The 22,576-nt window shown below is 43.9% G+C and overlaps 1 protein-coding gene across 6 annotated transcripts in view; it reads left to right on the top strand.

Annotated features, from left to right (window-relative positions):
* The first annotated feature begins 3,440 nt into the window (after positions 1-3,440).
* The window catches only part of ANKRD44 (ankyrin repeat domain 44), a 131,798-nt gene continuing 112,662 nt past the window's right edge, over positions 3,441-22,576 (top strand). For 3 of the 6 annotated variants that reach the window (XM_085066084.1, XM_085066081.1, XM_085066082.1), the window contains exon 1: positions 3,444-3,678. In XM_085066084.1, the coding sequence (XP_084922210.1) occupies positions 3,652-3,678 (27 nt within the window). In that variant the 5' untranslated portion in view covers positions 3,444-3,651. Of the gene's footprint in view, positions 3,679-22,576 lie in introns of all 6 variants that reach the window. The other 3 variants (XM_085066079.1, XM_085066083.1, XM_085066078.1) reach the window with 3 other exon arrangements.

Below are 22,576 nucleotides of genomic sequence, written 5' to 3'. Positions count from 1 at the left end.
CTTCCCCAGCCTCTCTCACAAGGTGGGAGAATTTCCTTTTACAGGCAGCAAGCCAAGCACCATGAGGAACAAGCACCATGCAGGAACACTGTGGCACAAGAGGGAATTTACAGAGTCTGTCAAGTCCTAAGCCAATACCCAAATGAAGACTTGCACTGTTCCAGTATGAAAATGACATGTGAGATCTTAACCAAGGGCTGATCAGTTATGATGATGATGAAGTTCTGTTGAAGCCACATGTTAGATCTAAGTGTGCATGGGACTTTTGTTGAGCCCAAGTGGGTATAAGAATGCTAAGAGGCTTTCCTGACACAAAATCTAAGTGAGGAAGTTTCTCATGTGTGTATGACTGCTGATAGCAAATGGCTAAACAGTTTAGGTGGAACTGGAGGACAAAATGAAATGGTGAAGGAAAAGAAGAAAAAGGACAGACGTCTATGATACTGGGCCAGTACACTACAGAGCCTAATTTGTTGTGGCCAGAAGATCAAGAAATCTAAAAGTGCAACTCTTAGTTAAGCAACTGCAAAATATTTGGGGTAGTTCTGTTCTTCCTTTTTGTTGGACAGAAATTGCTTAAGTGCTAAAGTTCAATCTTTCATGTTCCTATTTTGCTTTAAAAAATATGTAAATAGGGGGTTGTGTTTCACAGAAGACTTCAGCTGGATGCACAAAACCCTCTTAGGAATGAGTATGGGTCAGCAAGGAACAAATGCACCAGCTGTCCTTAGCGGGTTTCATTCCACTTCCCTGTCAGAGGCCCAGTGTAGCCCTAGGGCTTTTTCCTTTCCAAATATAGATTTGATTGAAGATGACAATATCTGACAAGCTCAAGTGTATTCTCAGTAAGGATGTTGCACACCTGTTTTGATGATACTTTTTAATGTCCCACGATGGAAAGTCAACGTTAGTGCTACAGGTTTGAGAGTTACAGGTATGACCATTATTTGAAAAATTAGCTAATGGCTTTGTGACTCTTCTTCTTCAAAAAAGGCAGCTGAGCATATGGCATCATTTCACATGAAAATGTGTCGTGGAATTACTGTAATGTACCTGCTTTGGCCAAGAAGTTGTTTAGTAAAACAGCTCAGAAAAGCATTTGTTGATTGTGCATGCTGAGGCAGAAGCCTGGAATGTAATTATTTGTGCCATTTTGTGAACAGGAGAGGAGGACATTGTACTGTCAGAGAAATCTTGGATTCCTTTACTGTGTGGGTAGTGACTGTAATACGGTGACTACTCTTGGCAGTTCATGCAAATGACACTTTAAATGGAAAGTGTAAATGAAATTGTAAGGACCTCTGGAAACTGAGAGCTGTCCTGCTAATATGGGACATGAAGACTTTCTGCAGTCCTGCATGTCCCTGGGGGCCTGGGAAAGAGAAGCTGGCATGAGACTTTGCTTGTTGGGAACAAAAAACTTGAGAAAAATATTACATTGTCACACCCCAACTGCTCTGTTAGCACTAGCTCGCATCTAGCCTAGTTACTGACTCCCAAGCAGATTTCCATTCAGATGGCATGCCATTGGCTTAGCTCCCTGACCAGGAGAGTGTTGGAGGTCCCAAAGAAGGTACAAGGATTTGTACCAGATTTTTGGATCAGAAAGTGAGGGGAGCATAGAACAAATCTGAAGAATCATTTTCCTTATATATCCACCAAGTTTAATTGCAGGGAGAAGGCTGTAGTGAATGCTAGGTCATAGGAAATAGGCCTTTATAACAAAACAGACCTTTCCTTATAATGCTGAAAGTTCCCTTCATTTTCCCCTCTTTATTTTTTTTGCTTGCTCTCAGATGGGAGCTAACTTCTACTTACTTCTGACCTCAGTGTGATGGGCGTGTGTTTCAACAGAGCCTGGGAGTGCACTGCCAGAGCAGAATTTCTGGCCTGAATTGGTTGGACATAGAAAGACTCCCGTCCTTGGCACATGGCTGCCAGCTGCCCCTCTTAGCATGTGGTTTGACACAGCAAATCTGCTGATGCAGGTGTAATGCTCCTAGGTGTTGTGGCATGATGAAAATCCTAAGATGAAGTGAAGATATTAAAAAGAAAAACTGCCACAGTTCAAACATTTTGGTACGGGATTGTCTCACTGTTTTTTGGTGGTTTTTTTTTCCTTTAGAAGACTGATTTATAATAATACTATTTTACCATTAAGACCCCTTTAAAATAGTTGGAGTCAAAATGTGTTGCAACTTGTGTGTTATTTTTAATTCCCTCTTACAATGATGCCTCAAAAGCCTGAAAACAACATCTGCTTCCTTGCTGGATTGGTTTTCTTCCATAGAAAACACTTCCCTTTTTTAAAACTACTTAGAGTCACCTCATTCTGTAATTAAGGGTTGAAAAGTCATAAATCACTGTCATATTGGATGTGTTGCAGGGTATGGGAGTTCCTTACTGCAGAATCTAACTTGTGGGAAAATACCTGGCCTTTGTGTGACTCGGGGGAGAGGAAGAGTCCTTTGCTCTACGGTTGCATGTCACTGGAAAAAAAGTAATTACCCTCATTACCTTCAGCAGGTTTGTAATTCCTGTTGCTGTGCATTGTGCTGATGATTTTAATCAAATCACATGCTTCAGTGATTCAGCTTGTCAACTCTGAGGGGTAAGAAAGAATATAAATTTACCCCTTCATGCTTTTTTTCCCTTTTCCTCTCCCCCCGCTTGCTAGCCCCTGGCCTTGCACGCTTGGCTGTGTGCTGCTGCTCGAGTCACACTGACAGCCAGCTCTGAGGGTGGGACTGAAGTTTCCCCCAGGTCAGCTCAACGGGAATATTGGATGATGTTCATTTTCCTTTGTAGCATGAGGCAGGGATTGTGGGGCTTGTTTGTTTGCTTGTTAAATTGTACTTCTCATTATCTAGTATGTTAGTCTTCGAAAAATGAAATAATGTATTGAGTATGAAGAGACGTGGACTGTCAGGAGTTACCAAGATTTTTGCAAGACAGCTACTACAAAAAGAGGTAAAAAAACCCTAGAAGACTGCTGTCAAACAGTTGTGTGTGTTTGATGGGATTTGACAGACGGATTTGCACGCACACGAGGAAGAAAGGGAAAGGTTAAGGCTTCGGCTTCTCCCTCTACACGAGTTGGGGACAGCCCGTTCCCTGCTTTCCCTCAGCGCGGCGGGAAGCAGCGCGGGCCCTCAGAGCTCTGCCCTCACAGCTCGGCCCTCACAGCTCGGCCCTCAGGTGGTGCAGCGCCCCTGCGGCGGGACAGGGGCACCCCGCCCCGAGGGCAGCGCCGTGTCCCTCAGGGGCCGTTCGGGCTGCGGGTCCCCCGGCGTGCAGCAGGTGCCCGGGGATCCCGGCCGGGGTGCGGGGCGGGTCCGTGCGGGTCCCGCCCGGTCTGGCGGCACCGCCCCCCGTGCTGCCCGGCGGGGCGGGGGCGCCGAGAGCCCCGGGCGGCGCTCGCTCCGCTCCGCTCCGGCAGCGGCCGCCGGCGCGAACAAAGGCGGCGGCGGCAGGCGGCGGTGGCGGCGCGGCCGTGCGCGGCAGCCCGCCCGCCCCTGCTTCCTGGGCCGGACCAGGCGAGGCGGCCCCCGCCCCGCCGCGAAGCGGAGCCGCCGCCGCAGCAGCGCCGGTCGCGGGGCGCGCTCGCCGCCCGTCGCGGGAGCTGCATGTGCGCGGGAGCCGCGGCGGAGGATGGCCGTGCTCAAGCTCGCCGACCAGGTGGGCGCCGCGGGGCGGGCGGGAGCGGGCGGCGGGCTCTGCCTCAGCCGCAGCCCCCGCGGCGGTGCGGGGCGGCCGGGGGAGGCCCTTCCCCCTGCCGGGGGCGGCCGTGGAAGCTCCTTTCCCGGGCGGCGCCTTGTGGTGCCCGCTCCCCGCTGCCCTCCGCCCGCCGAGCCGCCGCCGATGCGCTTCTCTTCGCTTCGCGGGGGACATTGTCTGTGGGCGGCGGGCCGGGGGCTCGGGGCCGGGGGCCGCGGCAGGCCAGGGCACAGCTCGCCGGGTAGCAGAGGCGGCAGCCGGTACCGAGCGCGGGCGCTTGCCTGTCCCCGCCGAGCTGCCGCCCCGCGGTCCCCGGTGAAACCCTGACATCTCCCGTCGGCGGGGTGTGATGGAAGTGGATGTCGGCTCGCTTCGAAAGGCCTCTCGGCTCTGCCTGCCCTTCCTTCGGGTTTCTGCATCGTTTCATTGCCTTGCCATACGTAGAAATAATTTTCCCTGTCGCCTTTTTACTTAGGAAGTGCCTCTTTGGATTAGCTGTTGCTGTTCTTCGCAGCCTACTAGGAAACCCGTAGTATTAAACCCTTGGATCGTGTTAAATTTAGCAGTGGGCAGAAGCTGTAATCAGTATTAAAGTATTTCTTATCACTGGTAGTTAGAAGCATTTATAAATATTTAGTAAATTGATATTATGACTCCCACATCCTGATTTATCCATCTACTCTACCAACTGTTACACACTTTGCGTGCTTTAATCGGCTATTTTTAATTCAGCGTGGTCCGCCTGTGATCTGCAGCGTGGGTGTCCTGCAAGCCTCAGACCCTTCCTGAGGGGTTCAGAAGGACTGCCTGCAGCCAGCCCCTCTCTAAATACCCGTACTTGGAGATCACAAGCCTCGCTCACAGTCTATTTATGCTTTTCCAGTAAAATTTTCCACAGGCACTAAGCTGATACATCACACATTGAAAAGAGTTTTGAAAGGAGAAAATGATAAAACTGCTTCTAAAGTGAAAGCGATACTGTGAGACCAGACTATAATGTGTTTTCATGTGTAACAGAAGGCAGTATTTATGGGCTGTCTTCTGACATGTCCCTTGAATATCCTCATCTTTAGATGTGGTGCTTATGACTGGCAAAGAAAATGTTTCACACCATGAGGCTTCACTACCCCATGGTGCACAGACCGAGTCTCATGAATTAGGAGATTCAGGTAGGATCTGTGTGTTGAAAATCCAAACAGCAAGTATTAATATTAAAAATACATTTTTTACAAAGGACCAAAATTGTACTAATTCAGTGCTTTTTACATGCTTAATGAAGCCCTTGAATTTTCTGCCTTTAGCATTTTTAAACCTTTGTTGACATCTCACAGTGAGAATTTTGCTTCAGCAGCAGCAGTAGAAGTCAAAATAGATTTAAGTCAAGTAGATCATGTCTTGATGAAGTCTGTAATGCTGTAGAAAAATGATGGGCTGTTGTCTTAGGGTTTTCCCTTTTCATCTTCTCTAAGAGTGCTCAAAGCTGAGGGAGGAGGCTCCTTAGAACTGCTTTTACACCACTGCAGTGTGCCTACTTTGGGGATGCTCAAAATTTTGGTGAATGCTCATCATTGTTCTTGGTCAGGCTGTGACCTGGGACATGATAAGACACGCTGATCATTTTTCTTTGTGGACATAGGTTTCCTGTTGTTTACAGAGAGATGTGTTGGTCTACCCATACCCATCCTACTGGGTCTTTTTATTTCCTTAATTTTCTTCAATAGATTTTTTTTCTTTCACTTCTGAGAGACTGGAAGAGGGGGAGGATACATTCAGAGCTGGCTGTGGTGATTCCTCTTAAATCAAGAGCAGAAGTTTCTGTGTGCCTGGAGCTGTTACTGGTGGAGCCATTCCCACCTGCAGCCTGGGCAGTGTAACCAAGGCACCGGGGCTGTGCCGCAGCAGTGCTGTGTGCATCAGGGCAAGCTCTACTTCTCATCTGCATCAGATTGGAGGAGTGCTGTCCCCAGCCTCGCCCACCTTTAGCTATGAGAGACACACTAGCAGCAGCCCCATGTGGTTACAGATAGACTCAGTCAAAAGAGAGGTGAATCTGGGCCGAAGAATGATGTGTCTGGGAAGATTTGCATTCCTGTAACAACTCCTGCATGGAATTGTTACATGAATGATTTGCGTTCCTGTCACAACCCCTTGCTGGGGTTGTGGGAGCAGGCTCCTTCTGCATTTCTTCCTGCTCTTGAAGATTGAGGCGACTGTGACAGTGATAATTTGCAGCAATTCAGGAAACGGTTTCCTTTTCCTTGAACACCAGAGGCCACAGCTCACAGTGTCCTGCAGTGAGATTTGGAGTACGAGGGACACTCCACGCGTCCCTGCAGCAGTCTGGACCTGGGCTGCTGTGAGTGTGGGCTGCTCTTTGTGCACTGAGTGTGAGGTGTTTCAGGTCTTAGTTGTGATGCTCCAGGAAGGCTGACTCTGAAACCAAGAGCCCTCTGCCTGTCTTTGGGATTTCTGTGCCACATGTTTTCTTCTGGATCCATGACTTTTTTGACTAATGAAGAGAGCATCATGTAGATGACTTGAGAACCTCCCTGCTGAGAGTTTAAACATGGGTTTCTCTCAAATGATCTGTTTCCTGCTTGCCTCCCTGCTTGGCTTTTTTTACCAAGTGTATCTAACAGCACAGGTGGCATTCAGACAGATGAGAAATTAATCACACCATTTCTCATACAGGCTTTGAAGACAGACAGATGCTAATTGTTGCTGCTTTTTTGATATAGCTGAGAGGTGCTAAAGTATTGCTACACTTAAACCTTAAAAGAGATTATCAGTTCCTTTGGCTGCATTCACTTGTTAGGCAGGAGAGCTTAGTTTAAGAATTTAGCATGAGTGTAGGTTACTTGAATTTGCTTCCAGTTATGGTAATTATTAGCTCATTGGTTGAACCAAGAGAAACCTGTAAGTGATTTAACCACAGGAAGTGTATTCTACCATCATTCATTTCTAGATGAATTTCTTTTAGGCCTTATTTTTTTCCGTAACTGCCACTAGTTGCTTTTTAATGATTAAATGTAAAGCTGAAAACAAGCAAAAATAATTAATAATTAAATTTAAACTAATTACTAGGATCATAATCTTTGTTCATAGCAGTGTCTGTGCATTTGTAAACATTCTCATATTTTAAATAGTTGTCATATACAAAAAATTGCTGTGTGCCTCTGGTGGTGTTTGGGGAAATTTCCTTGCTGCAGCTCTTCATCCCTTTCCTGTATTTTGAGTTGCTATTCCCTCCTCCTCATGAGTGTCCTTTCTCTTTTTCCAAAGCTCTCAAAGGGTGAAAGTATTGTTCTGCTTGTGACTTTTGTGGCTGCTTTTTGAGCAGCAGTTGTTGCCTGGACCCATCTCTCTTATCCTTTGAGTAATCAGCAGATGTAGGGGTTCTTCCTGCTGCCACTCTCCCTGCTTGCTGTCTGCAGTTCTTTGCCCAGCTTATTTTTCATACTTGCACCAAGTAACTTGGTTTCTTGAGACCTGTTTTATGCCCCTTGCAAACTTTTCCAGAGAAAGCCTGATAGTTGATGTCTTCTTGAGTGTGCTTTTCATCTTCAGGTTTCCGTTGAGGGTTCTGGGCAGCAAACACAATTGCTCCTGTCAGCACTGTGTGAGAGGGTAAAGTATCTTCCAATAATTCTGGATGTAAACTTCTGTGATTCAGCTTTTGGAAAATTATTTTGAAAGAATCTAAAGTTTCTCTAGTGTCTCCATCTCATTTTCAGTCTTGCCTTGCCAGCTGGGGCCTTCCTTGCAGAATTGCCAGCTGTGCCCAGAGGCCTGCAGGTTGTCTCTTTACCTAACTCCATCCTCATCTGTCTGTTTGAAGCCAACAAAGTCACTCTGTGCATGGCTGTTTGATTTGGGATGCCAGCTCTGCCTTTGCCTCCGTGGCACAAATGTGCCCATCGTGCCAGTCGGAGGCAGTGATGGTCACAGCAGGGTGTGTATAGGCAATCCTGCTTGTTGATGGCTGTCAGAGGCTGATGCAAGCTCTCCACTGCCTATTGTTGGTTAGAGTTGTGCATGTTTGTAGAGGAAATGTATTGTTCTGTCTTTGAAAGACACCGAGAAAATTTTCTATAAACAAAAATAAAATGGGCAATTACTTAGAAGTGCAGCCTGCATAGCTGCTTTTAAGAGACGTAGTGCTAGGTGGTTTCATGCCTGCACTGCCAGATTCAGTGGGAAGCTTGCTGTAAACTTGAGACAGACACAGGCTCTAACTAGCCTTGGCCAGTGCACCTGGAGGGTTGTAGTTTACTGTGACTTCAGTGGTACCAGCTCAGGCCCTGTATGTACAAAACAACAGAATTATTTTTAGGCTGCCCTTACAAGCATGCATATGCATGCATAAGGGTAATGAACCCCAGATAAATGGTTAGGGTATGTACTTAGGCTGCTATTAAATGCAAAACCTCATCCTGTCTCCTGGTATTTTGCCTGTTGTCCTTGATTGCTGAGAGTAATGCAGTGTGACTAGAACCGAAAGGACCATTTCTCTCCCTTTGCCAAATGTTTTCCTGTGTTTTACAGTTCTTTGCTGACCATCAGGATCCTTTTTATTATGGTCACAGAGAAACAGCATTAAACAGATGTTTAAATAATTTTAAACAGATGTCAAATATCATAAAAATCTGCTGGGCAAAGGCTGGACTTGTGTCTGAACACACTTAAAACCAAAATGAATGCAACAGTAACAAATAGTCTCCCAACAATACCAATTACATTTCCAAGTGATGGTGTGTCTAACTTACTTTGGAATCATTCAATTGACAAGAATGGCTTTCTGTCTATCCTTTCTTTCTGACAAGTAAAAGCACATGAGAAAATGCCCCTGAATATGCTGTATAAAATGAGAGTAATGAACCTGTGCCCTGTGGCCACAGGCAGCCCACGAGTTAATTTCCTGTGGCATGAGATGCCACGATTCCTTCCCTCCTCATATTATGACTAGATAATATTAAGGTGTGTATATTAATTTGCAGTCTTCTAAGTGGTTTTGAAAGGGCTCACAGCCAGAAAGAGATAATCCATTTTAGTACAAAATACTCAGCCACAAAACTAAGGTAATTGTGGGGAGGGAAGGAGGAGGAATTTACCCACAGGAGTGTGTCTCTATTATTTTGTGTGGAATGAAAATGTGGTTGGACCAAAATAACTCCACTGTGGCTGCCACTGTCTTTCTAGAGCCATGATCTTCCTAGGTATCATGCATACTGTGAGGCATGGCTCCATTGGAAAAAATGGGATGTGCCAGAATTTTTGTACTTATTCAGACCTGTAGGAATGATGGTTGCTGCCATCTGCCACAGATGGCACCTTAGCTCTGACACAGAACCATTGACTTGTTTAGATTGGAAAACACCTTTTAAGATCATAGAGCCCAACCATAAGCCCAACCATAAACCCAACCCTGCCAAGACCATCCCTGAACTGTGTCCCTACACACCTTCCCAATGCCTCCAAGGATGGTCCTGTTCAGAGAAGGTGGCTTTGGGTCACCAAAGAGAGCAAGATACAGGCTTGAAAAGGGGAAAAGGAAGCTGCTTTGCTGCCTTTTTTTTTTTTTTTTTCTGTTCATGGCTTCTGCAATGTTTCACTTCCTGATAATTTTGTAACTAGTTTCAAGGTAAAAAAGAAGCACTTGAGTCAAGAGAATTTCTGGAGTGGTGTAGCGTGCTTAAGTAAGTCATAGATACTTCTTTAGCGGAGAAATCCTCCAGAAGTTTGCTCTTTGGTAATGCTGGAAAGGCTTGGCAGTGGTTGTGCCTAGATGCCTGGCTGTTTTGAGTGGGGTGTGCCTGTCATGTTAGGGTGTTAGTTTTCCTGAATTGCAGATGGCATTCAGCAGAATTTACCCTCCTGTGCTCTCTTGAGGTGTGGTGTTTTATCCCTGCCTGACAAGTGCCTCATGACCTCTTCCAGCTCATCTCTTAAATGAAGATGTCGTTGTCATGGCTACATTTAGTAGAGAAATAAACACTGCTCCCAGCTTGGGTGCTTGTGTAATGGCTTGATTCCAGGAAGGTGATGTTTTTATCTGGATCCTTGCTCGAGGGTGGACACATGTTTTCTGTGACCTGGGAATAGAAGTGCCCAAGCTGCACCTGGCTGCTTACTGGACGTGGTGGCTGTGTGTACTGTGCCTCCCCTGGGGCACAATTTCATGTCAGTGCCACTCTGTCAGCAGCACCACACAGTGCTGTCGGTCACACGGAGCATTGGGGAACAAATCCCTGGAAGCAAAGAAAACTTTTAAGTGTTGTTTTGAGAGGTCTGTGTGTAGGTGATCTTCCTTGTTTGCTGCCAGACAAGCAGAGACTCTGGGATGTGTTGGTGATGGGAAGGGTTTCCCTGTGCTGGCTTTGCAGTCTGTTCAGGGAGGAGCCAGGTCAAGTGCCTTCTTCTCTTCCTAAAACTGTCCCACCATCAGCAGATCTTTGCTTGTGAAACGAGTAGCTTACCCTTTAAGAGCTACTGTTGGAGTTACTGCTATCTGCAAGCTAATAACTAATGCTTTAACATATTATGTTTTTAGGCTTCTTTTTAATCTCTGTCCAGAATTCTTTCCTTTCAGTGGTGCTAATACAGTTTGTGGTGTCAACAGATGCCTACAGGAGCCAGATATTGTAGGTGTAAGCCTGTTAGACAAACGTTTCAAAGTATATTCTGATAACACTGATTATTTATTCTGTTTTTTATTCTTGCTTTTCTTGAATGTGTTACTTCACACACTGCCTGTGTATGTTGCAGAACATACAGGTGAGCTAAACGTGCTGATAGACTTCCTCTGTATTTTAACCATTTAGTGCATTTTTTTGCTGTTCCCATATTTAAATTAGCTTTTTTTTTTGTTTTGTTTCCAGAAGTACATATTTGTCATTTGCCATTTTTTTTGTTAGCTGGAAAGTTTGGGCTGGCAAGTTCCCACAGCTGCTGTCTGTGGCCTCGGCCTTCTTTTCTCTGCTGCACTAGAAACATGTAGCAGCATGCTGTTGGAGCCCTTCAGCCTGGGGATGGGTGGGAATCAAAACATTACAAAATTACACTTAAAGGGGAGAAATTATTTTGCAGTTTTAACCAAGGGTTTGAGGTCATTCTTGAAGTTTGCAAGGAGTTGGTCAACAAATTACAGCATTTAGTTGTGGCTAGGTAATTGTGACATTCTGAAAGAGCGTGTGCTTTTTGATGACAGACATTTGCATGTGTTTTTCTTTGGGGGAAGAAAAATCTTTCCTGTCTGCAGATGTACAACCAAAAATGGAGCCTGTTGAATGAATTTCTTCCATGCAGTGCTGAACCTCCTGGCCTAGCAGGCTTGTCTGCTTGATGTTTGTTCTTTGTGTTACGAGCTGGTTTTTATGTACGGATGTGCATTTTTGTGCTGGAATTATTTGTCAAGGCTTGCTCTTTCATTTTTAAAAGAGTACTTGGGGAGGATGCCCTCACAAAGCCCCACTTCCCCTTCACAGCTGCATGCCACTGCATCTTTGTGAGGAAGCAGGCAAAACCAGAGTAGCTGACTCCTGCATATGGTCTTAACTGATGTACCTGGTGGCATCTACTTACTGAGCTAAGGCTTGAGCTCCTTTCCATAAAGGAATTGGTTTCCTATGGAAAACCCTTGTGCTATTGAATTACGTATGTGTAGGATTGCTTCAAGGGCCATGTTTTGAGATCCTTAATGGCACAAAGTCTGCAAATAATTTCTAGTGATGCATAATTTGCTATTTAAGCATTAGGATTTTTATTCTGGCAGTTTTTTTGATCTCATTATTTGGCCTGGTTTCTTCCCCCATCTTGCTGCCTTTGTAATTTTATAGACTCGTTTCTTGAACAAATGTCTTTTGTCCATTCAAAAGCTGTAGCAAAATAGTTGTTTTCTGTCTACTTAGTTGCATACCTCTAACTATATGTCTCTATAAATGAAGTATTACCAGAGGTAAAGAGCACGTAACTTAAAGAAATTTAGGAGTAAAAACGCAAAAACCAAGTATTGTATCTGCAGTGTATCAGCTGAAGAGAAAGCCCAGTCAACTGCACCATTGGGTGCACAAGCCTTCACATTATAAATATGACCAAGTCATTTCTGGGAAAGGAAATGAGTGTGAACATTAATAAGCTTTTATATGCACTTCATCATTAATAATGTAGATAATACCATTCAGATGGAGAACATAACCCATTTTATCATAGCATCATTTTAACATGATAGGCTCCTTGAATTTCCAAGGTGAAAGGGCCACAGATTGCCTTCTGAAATCTCATCTTCTAATGAAGTTTTGTTTTTGGCTGTATCAAATCTAGACCAGCTTTGCAGGAATATGGGGAAGCTGCTTTGTATTTATAGTAACACACTGGTAGCAGCACCTGCCTTACTGTTCTATAAAAAAAAATAGTTTTTCTCTTACTTACAAGAGACAAAGGCAAGCATCATGTCCTTTTCCCTAGTGGTTTTATTCTTGCCTCTCTAGGTGTTTGTGTTGGGGTGTTCTTTTTTTTTTTTTTTTTTGTAATAGAAGTTACTAATTTTGTCTTCTATGCAACTAGGCAGCACGACAAAGCTGTGCTTGTGCTGTTGGGCCTTGCTGGCAGCAGTAAGTGGGTCCACCAAGCTGGCTGGTGCCACCAGGCTGGGCTGGGTCACTGCTGGAGCCAGCCCTCTTGCCATGGGTGGTGGTGCCAGCAAGGAGCCTGGCATCTCAAAGCTAGAATCCCACAGTATTATCTGGTAAACACTGATTTGCGCAGCGTGGTCTTTAGTTGTTTACTGTGTCCAGGGTAAAAAATGAAAGAACAAGAGTCTGAAATACCCCATATTGTCTTTATGCTTCCAGCTGTTTTAATGTACTTGCCGATGCGACATGCAGCACTTATCTCCAATTTAAAATCAAGAGAGGGACTTATTTAGTCATTGACTCCAGGAACATTTCCAAAGTGTTTTACCAATCCAGTAAATGTGGCATGCTAGATCCTGCAACTGTTGCCTCTGTTTGAGAGGAGCAAGCTTAGGTGAGTGATCTTCTTGCACCCTACTTGGCATGAATCTAGCCTAGTAGGAGGAATTTTTTTTCTTTTAATATAAACAAGCCTTGATACTTTAGCTATATACATAATCCTGCTCCTCTTTAGGAGATGTGGCCCTGCTTCTGGTGGGTTTTTCTGCAGGTGGAGCCTGTGGCTCCAATAACCTTGACTGGACTCAAATCTGAGTGAGTTTTTGTTTTTTTTGTTTTTTTTTTGAGAAGCTGCCAAGGTGACTTTAGAGTTTGGAGAGAGGGAGGCAGAAGGAGAAGGGCTGCCCTGCAGAGCTGAGGCAGAGAGCATGAGGGATGATAGGAGGAGGCAGAAGAGAAGGCAGGCACTGTGTAGCTGGTGGTGCAGTGCTGCTGCCTGATGGCACTGCCAAGAGAAGGTGGTCATTAACTTTTTCACAGCTGGAGAACTGGGGTGCAGAGAAACTCTGTGGCTTGAGGTCAGGCTGAGAAGAGAGCTGGTGACAGAGCAGGAGCCAAATCCTGATTGACCTCTTTCAGTGGCTGATTCACAGTGATGCCCTTCATTCCTGCAAGTTGTTTTAACGCTGTTTACCATGTGGGCTGATGCCAATCTCATGATGTTGCAAGGTGAGGAAGGAATGGTGGCATGCGTTGTCATAGTACAGGTTAAATTCAATGAATGTATGGGTTTTTTTAGATACTTGTTCTATGAAGTGTAAAATGAGCATTGGTGCTGCTTAAGAGCAAATGCCCTGTTAGGAAATGGTTTCTAGGTCACCTGGCGGGTAAAGACTTATTCTGGCTGATTGCTGTGGGTGGCTGTCTTTGGTCACTAATCCTGTATCGCAGGCTTAGCATTGTGTCCTGGCAGTGCAAATGGTAAAAGTGAGATCAGCCTGTTGTGCATCAATGCTGCTTGTTTAGCCTAAATGTCCTAATAATCCAGGACTGTCTGACTCTGCCATGGGACACATACACATATGAAGCTGGGTTGTTCAGATAAATGGAGATTAGCCTCTCAAATCTGATAATTTACTGTCAATGGATTAGATGGTGCCCTTTGGGTACATTCACACAAAGTCTATTTCATGTCAGGCTCAAACTCAGCAGTCTTAGAATCATTAAATCATTTGGGTAGGAAAAGACCCTTAAGATCATTGAGTCCAGCGGTTGAAAACACCATTCAACAACCATCACAGCTGGCACACTGTACAAACTCATCAGGATACAAAACAGTTCTTCAACAGAAATGTTTGTGGTTTAACATAGTGCCAGCTGATTCCCATACCATGTTTGAGTCATTTAAATACCTCCTTAAGTAGGGATCAATACATTTAAATTCAATTCTCATGCAGGTAATCAACTTGAATACAAAGCAGGCATTTAAAATCCATCGAGAAACCCCACCCATGTCTTCTCACTAAGCTTTGCTTATTACAAGTAAATATTTATAGACATATCATTCAGTTTGTGATTAGAAGTTGCTCCTACCAGAAGTATTTTCAAGAAGACTGGTAAATTTGTGCATCACCCCTGCTTTCCAGGGGAGTGTTATTTCTTTTCTGCAAATGGGAGTAAATGGAGCTGAACAGATTTGCCCTCCTCCACCGAGAAGGGTAAGACTAGCTAAACCAGCTATGTATCCTGTGTAGCTCAAAGAGTTAATTATCCAGACCTGTGTTCTCTGAGGATATGCCCACTGTTGGTGGGGAGATCACACAGCCCAGGAGCACCTGCATGCTGCGGCTTGGCAGGTGCACTTACCTGGGGTAGCTGGTTACAGAAGCCTTGCATTTATCCTCTTCCTACAGGCATAGGCACAGCTTCCACATTAATCAGGGATTGATTTGGGATCTCCTGGTTCCTGTTCCTGGGTAGAGTTTGCATATCTGTAATGTGTTTTTATGACTGCTTCGTGCCCTCCAAGGCAGGTCTGTGATTCACCAGAGAGCTGTCTGGAAAAGGAGAGACAAATGACGGCAAACCACAGAGCAGGCACATGATCTTCAGCACTTCTTGTTCCCGTGGGGCTGGCTGAAGACAGCTCCAAACAACTGTCTGAAAACCCTTGTGTGACTCCTAAGGGATGACTCTGTGCAGACACATGGTCTCCAGCCCTTTAAAGACCTGCACACTTTCAGACGGTTGTCTGGGGAATTCTTCGTTTGACTCTGTGGTAGAGACAAAAATTAAAAGGAGGTTGGACAAGCAGGTGTAATTCAGTGCCTTAAGCCTCCAAAAAGGTCTAGCATAGGGCAAGCCTTCTCCTAGGGCTTGTGTCCAGCTGCCTGCCCAGGACCCAGCAAATAGGGAAGGCTGTGACCCAGAGAAGTAACAAAATCTCTTTATGTATTTTCTTTCCCTGTGAGATTCTTGAGCTGTTCAGAGTCAGCTCGACTGAATTGCACTGCAACTTGCTGGGATACTGTAGCACCAAAAAAAGGTACAGTGAAAATAACTGCTTCACCTCTGTGGATACAATTCCAGCAATAGCATTGCATTTGTTTTATTCCTGATGCTGCTTCTGTTGAGGTATTTCGTTTGCTTTCAAGCAGTAGGCTTGGAGAGAACACTCCAGAGTTTTACCTGTTCTTAACAAAGTGTTCAGCTAGCATGTTAATTGAACCTTGAACGCTTGCAGTAATATTTTTAAGCCACAGTAGATGTTTCACCAATAAGGTAATTCTCTCTACAGAGGGATAAACAGTTTGCTCAGCCAGAGGAGAGCTTGCTTGCTTATGCCTTACTGCGTAAATTCATGCATGTTGTACTTCCCCGTAGAGTTGTGCCTATCCCTGGTGTTCATAGCATGACAAGTGGAATCAACGTAAAAGCTGTCTCTCTGCTGAGGTCTGCCTTAACCAAGCTGAAAAACCAGTCAGACATAGTTTGTACTGGCCATGCTCCGTTTTTGGGAAACAAATGTGGTTGAAGACAAGCTTTGTATTACCAGCAAGCCCTTAGTGGGTAGTAAAACTACCTGCAGAAATATAAGTAGAAGGGGCTTTGCTTGGTTGGGGTCTGTTCCCTGGTGGACTTACCTGTGTGGCAGAGCCAGGCTTGGGATGCTGTCCCTGGTTTCCTGCCCTACCACCAGGCAGGCCTGGGCTCTGGCTTACCTTGAGATGTGGGGGAACTGCCCCAGGCTGGGTAAAGCCAGCGTAACTTTATTGTACGTGACTGCCCAGGTCCTGCATCTGGGAAGGGGTCAGGTCTGTGCAAAGCATTTGCTTCCCCATCCTTAGGATTAGGGATCCAACCTGTGGGCTTTTCTTTCACAGTGAGGGTCTGCTTTGTTAAGCTGCCAGCCTTTTCCCTAAATAGCGGCTAACCCCGGATTTAAAGATCTCAGAAGGGACAAAGGAGTTCAAGTGTCTTTTTGATCTTTTTTGCTGAGATGAAGTTGGATCATTTGTTGTGAGCTGATCTCAGTTGTGCTTGGAAATATACTGAAACAGCTACTCCAGAATAACTATTCTGAAGAGATATTTTGGTGTGGGCGCTCATATTCTTGCATAAGAACGTAGTTTGCTGGTCTGTCTTAGTGCACCATGGAACTAGAATAATTGCTGACTAATTATTCAAGAATTGCACTTTTGGTAAATGCCTGAGCACAGAAAAGCCCACTACAAAGAACAAAGACACCCTCCATCCCACCCAAAGATTCCAAAGAGGAGGTTCTTCCCAAGGTATTTAAATAGTTCTGTTCATTCATGTCTGTTCAGAAAAGAGCAGTGGTAAATTTTATGTTGCATGGTTTAAAATATTTCATATTAATTAACGAACAAGTACCAATTAATTTTACATTATGATGCTTAAGGGGTAGACTGCAAGGAATGATATTTAGCTGTGGCTGTTTGGCAATTATGACCTTGTATATAATAACAGACTCAATAAATTCTTGATGTGAAAGAGCACCATTAATCAACACAGAGTTAATTAACTGTGCTGCTTACATAGGAAGTGCTATGCAGAACTGTCTGAATCTCTGCAGTGCTACAGGCTGAAAATATTTGATCTGTCTGATACCTGCCTTATTTTCATAGAAATTTCCCTCCAACTTGGTGCTGAAGAGGGAGCAACACTTCCTCCAGGTGACTGAACACTGGTCCCACAGGTCTTTTCCCTGTGTGTCTCTGACACTCTGGCAGACCTTACATGGGTCACTGTGTCACTTAGGCTTTCTGCCACCTCCAGCTAGAAGATGGAAGCCTTTGGAAGAGTGCTGCAGTGCTGGTAATAGAAAGTGCTCATGCATCAATAGTTTTGTTCAGGTTAATCCTATAGGACTGGCAGGAAGTTAGGAATCAGTGTGATAATTAAGAGTTACATTCATCAGCTCTAATTTAGACTTTATAGAGGATTGGTTTTTTTTCTTGTGTGTTTCTTCATTAATTTGAAAGGTAGTCCAAAAAAGGGAAAATTAACAAGATTCAGCTCACCTTCAGAGAGAAAAGCATTCCATCTCTGTACCACTTGTCCCTCCACACTCCAAACAGATCTTGTCATTTTCCTGAATATGAGATACTTAGAAGTATGAGACTGTCTCGGCCTTTTAGACTGGCTGTCCTTTTGTGGGCTCAGTGTGCATATTAATGTGAAGGATGGGTTTCTAACCTGACATTGTACATTTTTACTCATCTGGCTTACCTGCTTTTTTGATGTTCCTTGAATCACTTTTGTATCTGGGGTCACTGTGGACTGTCAGAAAATTCAAAGGTCTGATCCATGCTAATGCTTTAAGCTTGCCAAGAGCAGTGCCCAGTAAGAACCAGTTTGGAGAGTTTGCATGGCTCAAGTATGAGATAAATGAGAGAAAGCAACTGTTTTCTTGCTGCTGGTATGTGAAGCCTCCTGAGTTCATATGCCCTGTTTTTGTTCTTGAAGTTAATTTAACTTAGAGGTATAGCACAAATGATCTTTTTTCTTTTCTCTCTCTCTTTTTTTTTTTAAGTAAGTGCAGTTAAGTGTAATCCTTCATCTTCTTTCCTCTCTCTGCTACCTGGACTATTGGTCTTAATTAGTGCCCGTTTAGCAAATAGCTAATACAAGTGTAGCTTAGTACACTACCACAAGATATGGCAACCAAATAGGGCCAAGAATAGATGAGCAAAAACTGTATCATCTGAAAGTGTAATGGAATGCTCTTAACTGTTTGTAAAGATGCAACTAGTTATAGGGGCCTGAGAGTGAGGAAGGGGAGAGGAAGAGATTTGCACTTTAGATCTCAGGGTAGAGGAAAGTGATGGTTCAGCTAATCTCTCTTCTGCAAATGGAATTTTTCTCCTGCAGCCACACAGCTTCTGTATTTGATACAAAGGAAGGCAGTAATTCTTTAATGATAGAAAAACAACTCTTTTTTTCTTTCCTCTGTTTTACTACCCACTTTGGGAAACAGAAGTCAACTGACACCTCTTGGTATCAACCCCAAAGTATAGCTGGTGGTTACGGCCTGGCGTTCCTCCATTTCTGCCCTCCCATCCAGCTCCCTCTTTAAGCGGCTGGCGTGACTTCTGCTGACTCTGGCGGCTCATCCTGTGCTCCAGCTGCCATGCAGACAGCACATTCAGAGAGGCTGCTTCACTTAGGCATGTAGCACTTTCTCAAATTCAGGCTTGGGCCTGGTTTTTCACAAGCCGCAGTGGAGGCAATCCAATGAATGGGCAATACTGTACTAAGCTGATATTAGTGACAGCTCTTCCATTTGAATGCTATGGCTGATGGTCCCACACACATATGTTTTAAGATATGCACTGCATAGTACATGTATAGATCCTTAACATATATTTTTTTTTATTTCTGAGTTGCCTCAACCATGGTTGTCTTTAGAGCCATGCATGTTATTCCTTGTTTTGGGAAGCCCTTTCTCTCTTGCCTGTATATTAGTACAGTTTTTCCTTCCTCATAGCTCTTGTGTTTTCAGAGTGTGGTGGAACGTGGTCTGTGCTTTCCCCTGTGCCTAGCTTGTGTCACGGAGTCCACATGTTGGACTTTACTCCTTGATTTTACCCCCTTTTATGTTTTCAGCACAGTCTCTCTCTTCCTTTTTTGCCAGCTTCCAGAGTGTCTTCAGAGCTGTGAAGTCAGATGAAAGTAGCAGCTGAAGCTCCCTTTGCAGCAGTCCTTCCCTTGGGTGTGCTGGTAGAAATCCCTTGGATCTCTGCTGAAGTTTCATCATCCCCTTCATTCTTAGCTTCAGAAGAGTTAGGATCGTTTTCTCCTGACGCCACCAAAAAAACTGAGCTGGTGGCAGTACAACTAAGAGGCATTAGTTTTCAATAGTTTTAGGTATCATATATCATTTGTGGTTCATAATTTCTGATGATTTCATGAAGAGATTTTTCTCCGTTTGTTTTGGCCATATAAACACCCCATATTTTTTCTCTTAACATTAAAATGCGAGTGATTTTATGAATATATTAGATGTAAGTTGAAGATGATAAAATGATACTGAAGATCGGTTTTATGATGTGGAAGGTATACAAGTAATGCATGAAATCAGAAAAGGCTGAAAAACTGAAATGTAAAATAGCCATATCAGTGTGAAATTTTAGATTATTTTTGAATATGGAAAGATGGGGAAGATACAAGACTGGGGACAGACAAATGTTATGCCTGTTTTAAAAAGGGGAAGTAAGGAGTCAGGGAATTAGTGTAATGCCAACACTGTGAAGTATATAAAGCAGTTGGACGGCTGATTTATAGGTATCTAGATGATTTTAAGATAATTGAAAAAAAAAACCCAAAACAATAACACAGACAAGCATGGAAACAAATATTTGTCCTAATAAGGGCCCATATCTTTACTTTTTTCTTACAAAGATTCAGATGGGTGGGAAGACTAGTATTATTTCAGATTTTGAAACTACAATAACGTTTGTTATAGTTGATTCATATTTTAAGAGATCTAAATATGGTGAGCTGCATCCTGGTTCCCCAAATTTCAGCAGCAGTTGAACTTCCCTGTATTTAATGGCATCCAGCCTTTTTGATAATATAAGAGAAGGAGGATTGTGATATTAAAAAGTCATAAAATGTCTTGTTCCCAGAAGTCTCTGGCATGACAGAATTTCTGTAGATTCTTGGAATCTCAGGATTTCTGAGAAATGAAATCTCTGCTGTTGATTTTTCTACCCTGTTCAGGGAAATGGGACTTGGTGCACATTTTTTGAAACTTGCATTCACTCCCCCAGCAGAAACTACCCTGCAAAGGCCCTGGACTTTTGCGAACCACTCCAGCCGCAAGGGGAATAATAGGGAACAGTAAGTGCTAGGCTTGTTCCTTGTATGAGTGTGCTGAGAGAGGTTGACACTTGGGCAATTTTCAACTGTTTCTAAGTTGGGAAGCTGATAAAAGAACCCACTGTATCTTCACCACTCCCTTCTCATGACTCTTCTTTGCACCTCAGAAGGGTGCTCTTCACTTTCTGTCAGTGATGCAGCTTTCTGATCAAGCTTTTGCCATGGCTGCAGCAAACCTGGTCAGTACTACAGGAAAAAAGACACTTTTGGCGCGGATAAAAATTACAGGATTTTGATGCCAAGGCAAGCAATTCCAGTTTCAGCATGCAAAGGGGAAAAATATGCCATTGTCTAGTTTTGTGAAAGCTGTAAAACTGAAGGAAAGTAAATGTACTCGAAAATATGTAAGGAATTTGACAGCGTCTGAATCTACCCAGTATTATAAGGTAGCAATGGCTCATAGATACTGACTCTTCTTTTCAGAAGCATTTTTAATCCTTAAATGGTGCACTAAAGTCGCTTTCTTGCATTCCAGTACAAATATTTCCAGCATGTTACAAGACAATGAATGAATGGAAGGGAGAGAGATAAAGTGATGTTTTCTGATCAGAAGATTTCTTCTTAAGTGGTCTAAAAGAGCTGTCTGTTATGGGCATTTTGATTCTGTTGGTATAGCTGAAGGATGATTGAATGGAAATTTTAATACTAGGGTGTGACATGGGTGTCTTTGTATCAGATTTCCTCCTTAAAAAAGACTCTTTTGCTTAATGGCTTGCCAGATGAAGGAGTTAACCTCTTATGATATTTGTTATATATTCAGAATTTTGAATATTTCATTTTTCTGGCTGCAGCTAGACAAACCAGAATTTCTGCTGCTTATATGGATTTTAAAGATTTGATATATTTGGCTCCTTTCTAACTGTATAATAAATTCTGTCTGAAAGTGATTTAAGAGAGTTAAGAGAACAGATATCTATACACAGCAGATTTGAGAGTACAGTTACCTGTTTCTCATGATTGCAGAACATACACTGTAATTGCTTGAGAGGCCTTCAGGTGAAGAGAATTAAATCTAATCTTCAAAACAAAGGACAAGTTAGCTGAGGAGAGGAACAGCAAGCAATGCAATTTCCGCGTGCCTCAAATACCTGGGACAGGTTATTTTGTGTTTTGAGAAGCCTTTGTGATAAGGCAGGAGCTCTCTGTGGCTGATGCCAGTTCTTTCTTTGAAGTCCATGCTCTCAAACCACACTGTAAGCATTACCTTTACCTCAGTGGGTTGGCTGGGTCTCACAGATAGATTTAATGCATTCTTGAAAGCATTTGAGCTTGTTGATCTCTCTCCCATTCCAGTCAGTTCCTGATGAAACCACTGCAGGTGCTTGTTCCAAACAGAGGGGTCTCCTGGGGGGACTGGAGTAGGGAACACTGCTGCGTTTCCATTGAGAAGAAGCAATACAGACATCATGCTTATAGCATTTCCTTGTGCGAATGTTAGGAATTGTCTTTTCAGTGTCTGTTTTGCCCCAACATGGAGTCTTTGGCATTGTTCTTCATCCTCCCTGTGAATGTAGAACGAATGTTCCATCTGGTTTTATAAAGGTGTAGGTTTGCACATGAGCAGCCACACTTCCCTATTGTTCAAGGAGGCCCTGACCTCCCTGCAAGCTTACATTGCAACCAGTGACCCCAGTGATTGCAGTTCTGGGGCTGCATTACTTAGGTGAACCCAGCGCTCAAAAAGGAATGGTGCTGTTTCTTCCTCTGTTACTGTATTCCTCCAGAGCTTGTTAAAGTCAGTATACACCGTTTGGGTTTATTTTCTTTGTATTGCCAGTGCTTGAATCTTTCATAAAAACTTAACACCATCTTTCCCACCTCATCCTGGCTCCAAATGGTTATTAAATTCAGTGTGTTGATCCCCTGTGACATTTCTCTCCTTGTTATCAGAGTAGCTGAGACCCTTTGGCTGCCTTTGCTTTTCCCTTCCTGAACTTTGTCTTGCTTCCTTTTAAACCACCCAAAGACTGTCTCTGAAATGATCTTATAATTATTTTCATCTGTTTACTTTCTTTGAATTTTTCTCCTTCTGTATTCTTGCCTTCTGAAGCTATTTTTTGCTCTGTTTTCTGCCAGCTGTGCTTTTGCTTGGCTTATGCTCTTGGCACCCTTGCTGCCTTGCAGGGTTTCTATAGAGAGAGGGGGGCCCCACAGATGGCCTGTGGGCAAGCTGCTGTGGCCAGGGGTGTCAGCTCAACGTGTGTCCCTAAAAGCAACACCCAGATGGAAGGGCTGGTGAGGCAGAGCCAGGTATTTCTTGTTAAATGAGGAATGCTTCGTGCGACTGCGCTTGTGTGTGCCAGGGAGGATTTTACACCCAAGTTCTTTGGGAACAGTGAAGCTTCCAGATAGTTTCCCCTGTTTTCTTGTTGAAACCATTTCAGCAAAGAAATTCCTCCTTGAAAGTTGTTCTCTATCACAGGACCATAAAATACTGTGCCTTGTATTTTGTATTCTGTCTGTCTTTGAAGTATCTGGTGCCACAATGTGTGTGTAAAGCACTCTGTCATGCTATTAGAAGGCACCTACTTTTATAGCTGCAATTT

This window comes from Lichenostomus cassidix, chromosome 7, assembly GCF_008360975.1.
Source record: "Lichenostomus cassidix isolate B80296 chromosome 7, HeHo_3.0, whole genome shotgun sequence".
NCBI classification, from domain to species: Eukaryota; Metazoa; Chordata; class Aves; order Passeriformes; family Meliphagidae; genus Lichenostomus; species Lichenostomus cassidix.
Note: the sequence above shows the minus strand (reverse complement) of the source record. Positions and strands in the feature narration are given on the sequence as shown.